Source organism: Aplidium turbinatum, chromosome 4 (genome assembly GCF_918807975.1).
Source record: "Aplidium turbinatum chromosome 4, kaAplTurb1.1, whole genome shotgun sequence".
Classification (NCBI taxonomy): Eukaryota; Metazoa; Chordata; class Ascidiacea; order Aplousobranchia; family Polyclinidae; genus Aplidium; species Aplidium turbinatum.
This window is the reverse complement of record NC_137475.1, coordinates 14,452,028-14,467,198: the sequence shown is the minus strand read 5'-3', so window position 1 is coordinate 14,467,198 and position 15,171 is coordinate 14,452,028. Positions and strand designations below refer to the sequence as shown.

The 15,171-nt window shown below is 37.9% G+C and overlaps 1 protein-coding gene across 1 annotated transcript in view; it reads right to left on the bottom strand.

Annotated features, from left to right (window-relative positions):
* Positions 1-357: 357 nt before the first annotated feature.
* Positions 358-15,171, bottom strand: part of LOC145769664 (TGF-beta receptor type-1-like) — a 33,781-nt gene continuing 18,967 nt past the window's right edge. The window contains exons 4-12 of the mRNA XM_082581332.1: positions 11,979-12,014; positions 11,611-11,742; positions 9,218-9,332; positions 8,440-8,600; positions 6,593-6,760; positions 4,646-4,802; positions 3,302-3,426; positions 1,977-2,107; positions 358-1,614 (exon numbers count right to left, since the gene is read on the bottom strand). Coding sequence (XP_082437458.1) covers positions 1,489-1,614; positions 1,977-2,107; positions 3,302-3,426; positions 4,646-4,802; positions 6,593-6,760; positions 8,440-8,600; positions 9,218-9,332; positions 11,611-11,742; positions 11,979-12,014 — 1,151 coding nt within the window. The 3' untranslated portion in view covers positions 358-1,488. The remainder of the gene's footprint in view (positions 1,615-1,976; positions 2,108-3,301; positions 3,427-4,645; positions 4,803-6,592; positions 6,761-8,439; positions 8,601-9,217; positions 9,333-11,610; positions 11,743-11,978; positions 12,015-15,171) is intronic.

Genomic DNA, 15,171 nt, shown 5'->3' with positions numbered 1-15,171 from the left:
ACAACGCCAGAAGAATAGTAATCGATTAAAATAGTAAGTAGGCTACAACATTTTTACTTTTCCGTTTTAATACAAAACACAAATGAATGAAAAAAATATCTTCAAAAATTAGAGTCACAAAAGTAAAAGTACGGTACTACTCTACAAATGCCAAGGTATCGTCACATGTTATGACTTATTGTAATAAAATAGAAAACTTTGGATGGACCTAACTTGCGAACAACGATACAGTATTACCAAATTCACAAACGGAGCGATTGACCTATGTTTAGAAATAAAGGTTTTGGAAGCAAACATCTACCGTACTTCCTAAATGTGTTAAGTCAGGGGCGCCGGAACGATTTTTGACTGGGGAGGCAGGATAATGAAAAAGGGGCACTTTTATTGCTGAAAGGCCAATTTTTTTTTAAAGTTTTAAAATAAGATATAGCGATAATCCTGGGCAGTACGTTAATCGTTTTCATCCTATTAGCCATATAAATCGAAATGTGAGACAGATGAAGATAAATGAATGAAATAAATTTCATGTTCATGGCGTCACAATCTGCTGCAAAGTTTAAAATGTGTCCACGGGATAATTTGTATACTGTATAAGTGTATATAAATAAATATCAAACCAATTTGAAGTACATTTTATGCGCATTGGTTGCTCGATTGAACTCTTTGCAACAACTTCTAAGTCAATGGTGTCTATCATCTGTTTGTGAATAGTCGCAGACATTCGGTTGTTTAAACTGTTGTCTGTCATTGTGGTACGAAGCCACGTTTTCACTCGTCTTATGGCGCTAAAGCCTTAAATGGACACCATTGCCTCCCATCCATAGAAAATTTGAGGGCATGGGGGGGGGCATCCGCCCCTCTGCCCCACCGCTTCCGGTGCCCCTGTGTACAGTATTAAATTTTTTCCACTGGAACCCATTGACTCGTACTCATTGGAGCCTGACCTACAATTCCGCTTGATGAAGGGGCACGTGAGCATGGTCAGTAACTGTCATCAATCATCAGTCCCGATAGCTTAGTGGGATACTGCGTGACTTCGTAAGCGAAGAAGCTTCAAGATCAAGCGGCGCTAGTTCGACTCTCTCTCGATGTGCGCTTGAGCAACGCACGCTAAGGACTGCTCTCCATTCAGCGGCATCTAATGGATGAAATAATTCCTCGGCAACAACACTTCTTCAACAATCGAAAACTTAACTCTGTCAATCTCGGTGACCGGGCCTGCGTCAGTGATTCAAAGCCTCTACAAGTATGCGAAACTGCCAGGATCAGCCAAAGAAGCTTTCCCAATCCGACAATGAAGATTCAATCAATCAATAAAAGAAACCAATAAAGCGTACAAATGCTAAAGTTTTCAATTTAGTTTCGTCGTACTGATACTCATGTTGGCTTTACGAACATGTCCTGTCTCATAGAAGAAAAAACGCTGAGACTTGCAGTAGCATCCACTCCCACCCGGGAGCCGGAGCACGGAGAAGAATCTCACGAGATTCATGCTTTAACTCCTTCTTCCTCTTGCATATCGACAATTGATTTTTTAATCCTGAGAGCAGTGAGTCGAGAGGTCTCGCTTTCAAACCAACACTCCTGTATCAAATTCCACATGCCTTCCATGCTCTGTACATAATCACGAATAAATAAACTGTTTGAAAAACAATATCCAATCATGGATGGCCATTGGCCACGTATGAATAGCAACAATCCTTTGCAATGCCATCTGACCAATCACGATACGAAGCTGCCCATTCTGGCAGTAGTCTTTCACGATCCAAGAAATGTCATGATATGAACTTTCAGGTGCTTATTATTTATATTGAGTTTTTTAATTCAGTGCAAAATATCAAATAATAGCTACAAAAAAAACTCAACAGGCTAAGTCATGCGCTACCTAAGATATCATGATAGGTGCATTCATAAAGCGCAGCACTGAAAAAACAAAACATAAGTAACCATGAAACAATAAGTCATATGCAACTCACCTCATGCTTTTCCCAACTATCTTCCTTCAAAGGACGACGCTTTTCATCACAAACTGCAAGTTTCATTTCTTCGATTGAAGGATCATCCGGAACACAGTCGAAGTACGGAAGCTCGTACTTCAAGTCTTGTCCTGTTTAATTGTACATCAATAAATTGTTTTATTTGCTACCAATTGTCTAATTTGTATTGCGAAGGTGACCAAAGCAAAATCATAATTGAAGAACTGAGATAGCCTAGTCACATCCTATCTAAATTGAGACATTCCCATCTATGTGTTGTACCACGGTCAAAGCATGCACCCTGCAAACTTAGCTCTACAACACAGTTTCGTTTTATCAAAACACGCTGCAGTATGTGAAAGAACTACCGACGCGCATTTCGCCAGTCTTATGATTGGTTTTGTGCAATCGCAGCGCAAACAACACAGCTGGACTGCAAGATTGATAGTTTCGAAAAGTAGCAAACGTTAACGGTAACGCCTAGAACATCACATAACTAAGGCGAAAGAGAAAATTGAAAAAAGAAAACTAGATGCAAAATTAAACATCTCGCTTTTCCTTTCATCACAAGTATAAAAGTAACTACTTTCAATTCTCTCATTTTCGCAAAGCATCATTTTTTCCCGATTAGTTTTCTACTTTCAATTTCTCTTTCGCCTGAGTTGTGTGATGTTCTAGGTTTTTCCAACGTTAACTGGTGCAATACTACATGAGCAATATGGAAACAGAATACATAAATTGGTAGGCACTTCAAGCAGATTTCTAATAAACCACGAACCAATCAGAAGCTACGTTATCTGTCCAATTGTGACCATTCCAGCATTCAGCCAGAAAATTAATTATTACGTTGAACTTTGTTTGGTAATTACAGAAGAAAAAAGAGCTATAACAGAGGTGGGAATCAAACCCACGTCAATGTAATGACTACCACCGCCCTAACCCAATGCGCCAAGTCAACCGATGGCAAAGCGATGATTTAATTTAGCTAGAATTTGCGTTTTTCCTTTATTCTTCCTAAACGCAACCTTGATGACGTCATGAACAGCGTAGCTTCTGATTGGTTGGTGGTTTATTAGAAATCTGCTTGTTAAAGTGCCTTCCACATAATTAGCGTATTATTTAAACATTTTAAAGAATGGAAATATTCAAACACATAAAAAATGATAATAAAAAAGGATGGTGTGTAAATAATGATCGATGGCAATAGACGCACAATTCTAGAAACTTTTGAACAAAAAATTAAAGAAAAACATATTATTAAGAAACACATAGTTGCCACTTTGAATTACGTGATAGTTCACACGGTCAATTCAAGTTAGGCTCACCATTAACATTACAACGACGAGCAATCTCCCATAGTACGAGGCCGAGTGAGTAAATATCAGCTTTCTTAAACGAGTCGAAGTGTAGAATATTCAAGGAATCGTTTAGAACCTCAGGTGCCATGTATCTGCAAAAGAAAAATGTCAGAGATTTTATGGCATCTTTTACCAATACGATGTGCCAATGCAAAATTGTGACCAGCCTGCTTCAATGACCAGAAAATGACACACGCGTCTATATTAACGAACCTATTCAGTTCATCCATCTAAAAAGAGACCTACTGAGAATTACAGACGGACAATTACAAGTTGACCAAAATCAATAAATTTCTGTGTTTCCACAAAAAAATCACAGCGATCCAACGAAAGCTTTGAATTTATCTCACTTGTCGGCATATCGCATAGCAATTTACGCTCCCAAAACTCTTTAACGTTACACTCCATGTCAGTGTGACAGAAGTTTAGCAGCTTGCACTTGTAACATTTATCTTCACATAAAAAAGGAATAATTAGATGAAATCGTTAAGAACAAACGTTAAACGCGTGATTACAAATCACTAATTCTAAATTAGTTATTGTGCAGTGTATACAAAAAAGAAGAAAAATACTGTAGTCAGCTCTACATGCGCATGAAATGAAATGCTAAAAATACGCAAATACAATGAGACGCTCAGCAGAAACATCAGAACGACGCTAGCAAGGCTGGACATATAAGGTCTGAGATAAGAGGACATGCGTAAGAAATAAAATACAAGAATAGACATTCTCAACACGTATGTCTGAACGACCTCAGTCGTTACAATGCCTCAATTCAGGGTTCAGCCAGCCAAGAAATAGGAATTGGAAGTATACATTTTTTGTTGTTTTCGAAATTCACAACAAATTTCTTTTTGTAAAAGAATAAAGTAAATGTTAAACCTATAACATATTGCAGCTGTTAACAAAACAAACAAAAAATAAAGTCAATTAAATACATTAGCCAATCTTGAGCTAAATTTGACCTGTCTTGACCGGTCAAGCAATAAACGCGACTTGCGGCAGAGGTTAACGGGTCGGACAACCGGAAGCTGGCCTAACGACAACTCCAAAAGCGGCAATCCAGTGTCTTTGTTTCAGTTGATGATTTCTTGACAATTCAGGATGGCGATTGCTAAGCTCGACACTCCAGATTTAAACCAAGAAGCACATACAGTAGCCACACACTTTCTAGCCAACAATCAACCATTTTTTACATTTATTCAACGTCTCCTGACGTCGAAATATTGTAAAAAGTAACTGATTGCCTTGGGTTTCAATGCTCTCGTCAGGCTGAGTAAATTCCAAAGTAGGGATGCAACCACAACAGACCTCTTAGTGCCGACTTTGTTGTTGAGCGGTATGTCGATGGTATCTGTTGTTGAATCGTGGCGCACAGCAAGTCCCAAGTCAGCTATGGCACACTCGCCGTTCTTCTTAACGAGGATGTTCTTGGACTTGAGATCTCGATGGGCTATAGACGGCTTGCCTGGTAAAACACAATAAAATGTAAAATGACGTACATTTTACGTTAATCATAAAAAAGACAATAAAGAGACGATGTTTGAAATGTTGTTTATGACGTAATTTGCTGCAGCTACATTTAAACTATTCTTCGATTCATTGCAGCCATATCAACCATTTAGTAACCTTTATGTTACAATATCTTGTTCTTGTTATGCTTGTTTAACAACCATGTTACACTTCCGCCCACTAAAATAAGAACGCAATAGTTGGCATGGCCAGTAGTTCCGGTAACTTTTAGCAACTTGAGCAGGTATGGTAAGATGTTGAGCGTAAATTGTTGTTATGGAAGAGATTGGATTTTAATAAAGTTTTTAACTGGGTTTACAAGAAATCTAGTTAACGCGACATAAAACATACCGTACTTATTTAGCGTCAAAGCAGTGCTTGGAAAATGAAACGGTCAATTGAAAAATCGATCAAACTGAAGTATCTACCCTCCCCCAAACGAAGAATTTCCCTACAGAAACAACAGGCAAATAATTACCTGTCGAGAAACAGATTATTACTCTTGACTATGTCTCGATCGACCAATTCAAAATCATCTATCGAGGCAAATCTGAATACCAGACCAAGATCATGGAAGTCCTAAGAATCAAGAGTAATAATCCGTCTCTCAACAGGCAGATATTTGCATGTGACTCGTCTTTCCTTCTGTGTGTTATAATATTGTTGTCACATGCTTGTATTTTACACCTCATGTGATCTGTTTCCCGCCGTGCTATCCACTCGTAATCATTCTTAATCACTTGTTGAGTTTGTGCTTTTCAGTTCGGAGTGTCAGTTATAGTGCAGAGTCAGATTTATCTTACAAGTTTTATTTTATGTATATTACAGATTAGTAATTCCTGATGAGGACACAAGTATGTGTCGAAAACGTTTGAGTTTATTTTAATTATGTTATATTTTTTGTGTAATACACCATGTTAAACCCGTTAAAGTTACTTTGTTTTGTCTGTCTATGGTTCAACGAAGCGAACTCTCTACCAAAGCTTTATCACAACTAACATGGCCGACCACAAACAATATACAGACCGGGTTGGAGATAAGAACGACGACTAAAATAAACTTATCACACAACTTGGCCACATTCCTCAAAGCTGCTACAATAGCACAGATGTTATTGAGCAAACTTTCAACCAAGCAGAAAACGGCGTCAGAGCTGTCAACAAAGCGTTTTTCTTAGTTGCTTCCGCAACTAGTTAGCAAGCCAAAACATGTAAGGCTTTCACAAATATTAATTGCTCATGAAGAAATGGTAAACGCTGGCCTAAAAAAGTCAATTATGTGTCATGACATATTACAATTTTATGCAAATTTTCCTTTCTCAGAACGATTTTACGGATTTAATTATACGCATCGATAAACTCTACAATCTGCATTAATCCACCTAATTAATGAGTATTCTGCTTCTGGGTGACGTGGGAGACCAATGCAGAATAAATCGCACACAAACATACAAAGTACGCCAGAAAAAGTTAGGCTGACTTGAAAATGGTATCGTATTGAAAAGTAAGCATGGTGAAAGGTTGGTCGCGATATCTAAGAGGAGTTCAAATATTATGTGACGCCATTTTCTCGCACTTCTTCAACCAAATTCATGTGACGTAAACTATGACGCATGTGGTCAACCTATACAACACAACATCACGGTTCTGACACCCTCCGGCGTCATGTGATATTTATATACTTATATAGCCTTACGTAAGCAGCCCAGATTTAATCATAGGAGTTTTCAATAAAACAGATTTTCACCTTGAGTTCCACAGATTTCCATGTGAAGATGGACCAATCCACTTGCTATGGAGACAGACAACTTAAGCATGGCTGCAACGTCCACCTTATGCTTATCCAAGTAGTCGAACAATGAGCCATTTTCATGATACTCGGCTACAAGCCAGAGCTCAGTCCAAGTACCAACATCTGAGCAAAATAATGCATTGTCATCATTCTCGTACGGTATTTTTAAAACAACAATAAAATTGAGCAGCAGAAGCGGATTGAAAATTGTTTTATTAGCCATGCACAAAAGTAATGTGAAAATACATCGAGCGTTTTCGGCACGTCACTCAGCCGTCGTCAGGAAAAAAACAATTTAACGTCAACTAAGGAAAAACGAACGAAGATGTACCACGTGAACACATCTTAAACCAATGAAAGGTTGGAAATGAAGATTTTCGAGTGTTGTGCGTGTGATGCGAGGACAGCCTAGCCAGTAGAGGAAACGCGTAAGAACGTACAATAACATGTTTTTCAAGGCTGTAAAGTGTAGAATGAAGTCACTTGGAAAAACGCTTTTGCATGGCAAGAGCACACACATGTACTATGTGATTAAAGTTAAAAAATCTCTAGGTAGCTGACCAGGTTGATGAATCATGACTTCGATAGAATGAGATTATGTTGACGACATACAGACTTAGCTGGGGGAATATGGGTTTGAACAGTATCGGTTTGAATACACATTTTCGGCTTTGTCCAAATCTTTTTAAAGCAGAAATTCTCCAGAAAAACATTGCATTTAATACAAATGAACTCTATCCGTGGTTTTGTTGAGTAGACTTCATTTATTGCATGCAAACATTAAGCTCTACTCAGAGTGCCCACAAGCTAAACCGACTGGATGCTCCCGCAGTCTTACGTGACGTACTACTGGCACGTTCGTCAAAATATCGTGTGAAGATTTATCGGTAGTGTTTGATGAAAATGGTAAATAAAATAATGTAGTTATGGTAAGAAGAATCCTGGAGAGCTTTATTTTAGGAAATCTATCCTCACGTTGAGTTGACGTTAAACTAACATAAAACTTAAATTCTCGTGACACAAAATCATATATTTTGCAGGTAGTGTCTCAATACACCCTGTTAAATTCTAATTAACGACTATTTTTGTTCGAAGAGTCAAAAAAGGGCAATATGCTTACTCGAGTGGTCGCATCTCTACAACGCAAAGGAATGTCATCCGCAATGTTTCAAAATGCTTCTGCATCGCTGTCAGCAAAAACAATGTCAAGAGCACCAGCTATTTTTCGGGTAGTTGCCATTAAATAAGACGTTTATTCCAAATTGCAATAGCGTAAAACGTAGTGCTGATCAGACTTTGCTTGTTGGAACAGGCAGAAATGAGCGAGTCCACGATTGGCATGCATAAAGAAAGCAACGCAACCAACTTTCATTATTTCATTGCATGACTTGCTGCCGTGCTTTGACAACGAAAGCCAACATTAAACGATACCACAACAGCCTTTATGTTGATGCTTTAATAAGTTACTTAAGGAAGAACTCGTTTTGCACAAGTAAGTTTTTGTTGTGAAAAGTTGTGGCATGACATGACAGAACATGTCGATCGTAGATTTAGTAGTAGTAGAGTAGGAGTGCACACTTTTTCTACGACGTTTTATGTTTCAGAGGGAGCTTGAAGGTGTCATGGTCGCCACGAATGTAGACTGATTTAAAACCGCCACTGATTTTGGTCGAAATCTTAGTCTAGTATCAGCATGTGATGTTACGAATAATCATTTTTACATTGAAAAAAAGTTTCTTTTAAAGGTTAACGAGTGTAATCAGTAAGTTCTTACTTCTCACCAACAATCCAACATCACTAACCAATATTATCCGTCGCTATAAATCCCAGTATGTTATCATGTCTCAGCATCACAGTCTGGTATATTTCAGCTTCTCTGAACCAAGATTGCTCATCTCTTGTCACAAACTTCTTCACCGCCACGTCTTCGCCTCTCCATTTACCTTTGTACACTTCGCCATATCTGCAGCATAATTATGAGAAATTCGTTTGGTTAATATTGCACGGACAACAGTGAGCATCATAAGGTTATGGTTTTAGAAAACTAAAGACATTTAAGATTCAGTAGTGGTCGATAACTGAATTCAAATCGTAGGTGGATTTTAAGTAAGTATTGATCAAAAGAAAGTGGAGACGACTGGAGGATTTGCAGGACCGAGAGACATGGGGAAAAGAGCTTACGAATGTGGGCTGACGTGCGAGGTACACAAAAACGTTTTAACCGATCTCTTCGGACAAGGCCAGTCGTTTCTTCGCAGCAAAGATCACACACCAGAAACAGGTGGCCTTATAGAAAACTCACGTATGTGTAAAAGATTTCTATTAAATGGTAGGGATAAATATTAATTACGTCTTCTGGATAGCAACAGAAGAATATGTGGCACCTAGCATGCTGTAATCAACAATCGAAAAGGTAAAGCAATCTGGTAGAAATCGTCATGGGATAAACAAAAGGAACAATAAACCTGACACTGTAAGTACGTTAAACTACCAAATTGAAGTAATTGTGAAGGTCGATTTTTACCTGGAGATGTTGAACGCTTCATTTCATTACCGCGTGGACACTAGTCATGCACTCACCTTCCTTGACCAACCACGCCTTGTATAGTAACTTGTCTTGCTATGGTCCGTTGCACAAGCAGAGGAAGTCCCGCACCTGAGCCGCTGGTACTTCCGAGGGTTATTTCTTCCAAATCTAACAAAAAAGATGAGGGGAAGTAAAGTTAACTTGTTGACATGTTTTATCAACAAAATACGCTTCTTCACGTTCTGAGTTCATTGTTGATTTTCTAAATTCTGCTTCATACGCCTCGAAAGGGAGCGTTCAAATATTACGTAACGCTGTTTTTCCGAATTTCTAACCCCCCCCCCTTCCCCATGTGACGCCAACGTAACGTTTTTGTCAACCTCCCCCCCTCCCCCACGTGACGTTTTTCCATTACAAAGCCTGTTTTGCCAGTTTATATCAAAAATATGACGTGGAAACACGTGCTGATAAAATATCTTGATTTGTATGCACCTAAAGCTTACGTTTGAGACATGAAATTTTAGCTATATTCTCTTTTTGGAATTTAAACGTTATGTAGCCTACCTACTGAAAACGTTTAGTAGCCCACCCGGTTGAACTCAATAGAACCACCCTGTCCACAGCTAACACATTATCTACTCTCTATGTCTCTACTTAGTAATTAAAACGGATATAGTTTAGGCTTCAAGTCAGTGGTTTTCAACCAGGGTTCCGCCAGTAAGTCTAGGGGTTCCGCATGTTTACATTCAAATCCGAGAGTCTATTATATTATTATATGCATATTGTTTAAATATAATCAAATATTGATTAGGTTTGCCACTATTAATAAATTTTCTACACTTTAACACGTTCGCTGCGATCCCGAATTTTCGTTGTTTTCTTGTGGTGCGATTACCTTTAACTTTCTGCTTTCCCGTCAAATTTTGTCGACATGTTTTCTTCGCTTCCAGGAGTTCTTTCAGACAGTTCGTTTGTACACCGGTGGGTCAAATTGCCGTGAACGTGTTAGAGATCATTTTGTTTTGCCAGTAGGCTATTAGGTTTTTTACAGTTTGTATTTTTATTGTACATAAATAAATCTGAACATGAGTATTTTAATTTTATTTTATTAATCAAATGTTGTTTTTTGCATGAGGTAATTAAATTATTGAACAGGGGTTCCTCGAGCTTTTGGAATGTTTCATTGGGTTCCGTTCCACCAAAGAGATTGAAAACCACTGCTTTAAGTGATAAGTGATTCTTTTATTTGCAATTTACTTAAAATAATACTTTCTAAACCGGTCAAAATTTGCAGCCATAAAAAGGGCCAAAAAAAGGGCCAATTTGCATCAATTTTTTTTAAGCCAACTGCAATTTAAAAAAGCCAGATTTTTGGAATTTGGCCTAAAAAAAGGTCACCAGGCAACCCTAATGTTGTTCACTCTAGTTCACACTAAGAATGCTAAAATTCACACTAGTTCACACTAAGAATGCTGCCTTGCAATTTCGCAATGCAAGGTTTTGAGCACTTAGAACCTGTATGGAATTACGGGAATTACAGTACCGTAGTTGATACTTGATAGAGATTTTGTTGGTGCTGAATAAGTGCTGTTGGATATGATTTCAGCTTAATTTAGTATCCAAACGACAATACCAGCCAGCACAAATAAACTACCGTACTCGTAAGCGTTACGTAACGTTTTGCTTGAACCCCCTCCCCCCCCCGATGTGACGCCAACGTAACGCTTTTCATAACCTCCCCCTCGATAGCGTTACGTAATATTTGAACGGTCCCCAAATGGAACGCCACGTTTACATGACGTTTCATTGCGCCCGAAATGAAAGATTTCCATTTCGGTTCGTTTGGCGGACCCGTAATCTGTTTACACGCGGCGACCGAAGTGAGATTCATGGCGGTCTGGATTTCACATCGGTAGTTTTGACAGAAATGCCGCAATGAGATCCTAGCAATGAAATTAGCCCTAGTAGTTTGATTATAGTCAGTTAACCGGTAGTGTAGTTATTGGTAGTGTAGTTATTTGTAGTGTAGCACGTAAAAAGAACTTGAACATAACATAAATAAAATAGTTTTGTTTTTGAAGTCATAATAATAGAATTTTTCAGTATATGTGCTATAGTGCTATTTCAGTAGTGGTTAATGTACTCTTTGCATGTTTTATTGTAGAATCTATGTTGTTGTTTTTTTGGTAGAAGAGCCAGCTCAATTTTCAGCGTACTCAGTAGCCTAGTTACAGGCGCGAAAATCACTCATGCGTAGAGGCTGTATTCCTTTCGCCCGAAACCAAAAGCAGCCGCAATGAGATGGCATGTGAACAAAACCTTTTTCACCCCGCTTTGAGATGTCATTTCGGTCATTTTCATTTCGCCTATCATGTAAACGTAGCCTAAGTTTCAATTAACAAGCGTTAACGATACGTTGAAAAAAATGATTTTCCAAAAGAAATACCCGAGATATGCAGAGTACTCGTTCCGGGCATGCTGTTCCCCGGGCTATCTGTAAGTGGCAGCTTCCGTGATTTCCTTTGTTTAAAGATGAATATTCCAAGAACAATACAAATCACAAGAATCACAGCAATTCCTAAAAAGGTGGAATGTGTAAGAAGAGCGTGGCCACGATGATCTATCTAAAATATTTTACATAATTTACAGAAAAATATCTCAGGCTGAGTGATGTTTGTGACAAGCAAAGCACGCGTATGTTTTGTTTTTATACGTAATAGTTTACCCACAGCTATTGCAGTATAGAAATTGTTTTAAAATATACACTTGTTGACAATACTTATCCTATAATTATATTCAATGCAATTTACTTACCTCCAAAAATAAGCCCCAGCACTGGCGTGGTAGAGTCTGCAATAAAAGAAGAGTTCAAAAGACGAACTGATAAAAACGAACCACCTTGCTGTATTTTCACAAAACACATCTCCCAATTAAAAGCGTCACCACAGTCCCAGGAAATGAAAGAACCGTAATTGTAAATATCTAGTGAACGGTTTGAATGCTTTTCATCGCAAATTCAAAAGGTTCTTACTATTTCGCGAAATTGGAATAAATGTGCAATTTAGCAGGTGTAGTAAAGGCAAAGAAGCACAGCGTTAAAAAAAGGTGCATCGAAAGTGAAAGACGAATATATAATATAACATATTACAGTAAAAGGAATAAATCTTTTAAACCCAGAGGTTTGACTCAGAAGCAAGCAAATCAAGCAAACTTTCACAAAAAGCTGCCGTTCGTGGTAAACCAGCCCTCACGTTTCGAACAAAGCGGCATTAAAAAAATTCGACAACCACGTCAGAAGAAGAGAAACATGCTTGAAATCCGTGACTGCAAAAAGTTTAACAAACTATAGAAAACATCAAATTCCACAAACCAATATGCTGCAACCAACATTAACATTACAGACCATTGTAAACCAAAGCATGGCGTTACAAACATGCTATGGCACTGGCATACTTCATCTTAACCACAGGATAATCTGCTTGATTTTCGACAAGTACAATATTTTGGAATTGGCGATTTGATACGCAAAAAAAGTGTAATTTTAGATTTTGGAACATTTTCAGATGCAGAAAAGCAAATGTCCATTCCTGTAAGACAGCAAGAACAACAATATATACAAATCCAAAACTAATTTCGGAAACGTAGTATTCTTGTGACCCTTGAAGACCAGCTCCACTTCCTCGTAGTAAGGATCGGGAAACGCTGGGTTAGATCTGGGAAACGCAAAGTCCTGGTAAGCCTACGGAGCTCTGACACTAGCAATGGCCTGTGCTAGTCAAATCATGGCTCAATATACTTCATGAATATTACAAAGAATTACAAGAAGAACGTGGTGCGGTGCCCACCACCCAGTCATTTAGGTGCTGTTCGGTGTTACACTTGATAAAAAAAATGTCAAATGACATCGAATGCCCCTCTCCCAGGAACAAAATCCTGTGTACGTCACTGAACGTACCCTCAATACGCGTGGTTGTCTGGGTTGAGTTTACAAGCCAATTACGTGATCTACATAAAACATTATATGGGAGACGTAAAGAGTGTTGTATCATATTGTTTGTTTTAAATACAAAATATATCTAAATGACTAAAATGAGTAACCTAGCTGTTGCAAACTAACAAAATATCGTCAATGGGAGTCACAACTTGCTGGTTAAAATTAGCAAATGGGCGTTTTTTTAAATTCGTTTTCATTTCGTTTCAAAAAGTATTTCGAATGCCCCGTTGAATGAATTCTGCGTACGCCACTGTCTGCAGTATTACTCTAAAGCACCAAATGAAATAGACTTTACTGGGAATAGCACCTACATAAACAGGGGCAACAGTGTGCCGCACCTAAATATCCTGACGCCACAGTGTGTGCACCTATTTGGCAGGCACCTAACTGTCTGCAACTAAAATACGTGCTCCGAAAAATTGTGCTAATTTGTCTGGATTCTGGGCAATTTCAGACCGTGTTCTTCTCATAAAATTAAAGAACTTACAACACGACATTAGTCTAATACAGTACAAGTATATGCGCCAACAAGTACTGCTTGCAATGAAGAAATTACCACATTTTATGGCGACATTGAAAGTGCTTTAAAAAATTGTAAACACAACGAAATATAGATTATCACGGGTGACTTCAACGCAAAGGTCGGAAATATTACTTACGGAAAAACAACTGGAAAGAACGGTTTAGGATTCATTAATGGAAGAGGCATTTCCAGCACCTGGTTTATGAAAAAACCTGAAAAGCTTTGCACTTGCAAGAGCCCTGATACTCACACGAGAAATCAAATTGACTGTATTCTAACATATTAAAAATTCCTAAATAATATCACCGAGGTTTCCACAGTTGCTACTGCTGACTGCGGCCACAATCTACTGATTGCCAAGTTTAGACTTCGACTACAAAAAGTTAAAAACCTTAAAAAGAAACAAAAGTTTATTGGAACTTCTGCAACGATGTAAACCTGAAAAAAAATATCAAAAAAATTCCAAAATGAAATGATCAGCTCAAAAATTAACAAGAACAGAAACACATTACCAGAGGAAGATTTCAACATGATCAAACGTTCTTTTATCAAAGCAGCGGAAATTTTACCTATATAGCTAAAGCTTCTAGGCATAAGAATTGAATGACACCTGAAATTTTAGATATGATGAGAGAAGAAAAAATAAGAATAAGAAAGACTTAAAGTAATAACGACTTAACAACGAATCAAAGAAAATTTTATCAAAAAAGTGCAATAATTGAAAAAATCTACAATCTCACACCAAGTGAGGCACACCAAAAAATTAAAGTACCGTAATAACAAAAAAAAATTCCAATCAGTACACAAATCTGGAGGGAATGGCCCGTTTCGGCGAATCCAATTCGCAGAAATCACATTTCGGAGAAAACCGATTCCGAGAATTTGTAAGAATTATTTAGGTAGGCGGTTTTTGTGTTTACCTTTCTATACCCATGCAAAAGGATGGAAAATTAACTTAATCTATAACACTGGTCGACAAGACATTTTTCCAAGACAAACTGACAATCTTTTTCAAGTGATTCTGGTGCCCACGTAAGTATATAATTCAATGCTAATACGCAGCCAATGCTATTCATGCACTTAGTAAAAATAGGGCTAATAAGTTTAATTCATTATATACATTTTAAGGAAGCGATTGCCAGGTTCACCACTGATATATCGACCGTGGTAATGATTTATGCGAAACAAGTATGGATGGGCAATTTAGAACTCGATCTTTGAATGCATATCTTAAAGATTTAAACCATGCGGCTTTGCCACCTTTTCCTTTGGTTAGTTATGTTACTGTATTTTATTTCTACAATATCGTTTCTTCTGCATTCCAAAAAATAAAAATAAATATATATACATAGTGTACATAATAGAAGGGAAGATAAACGGTAAAAGAAGTAAAACCAGACCAAGAATGATTTCGACAACAAACATCACAAAATGGACAAAATTAACTTATGAATGTGCAGTACGCACAGCTCATGGTCGAGAACAATGGC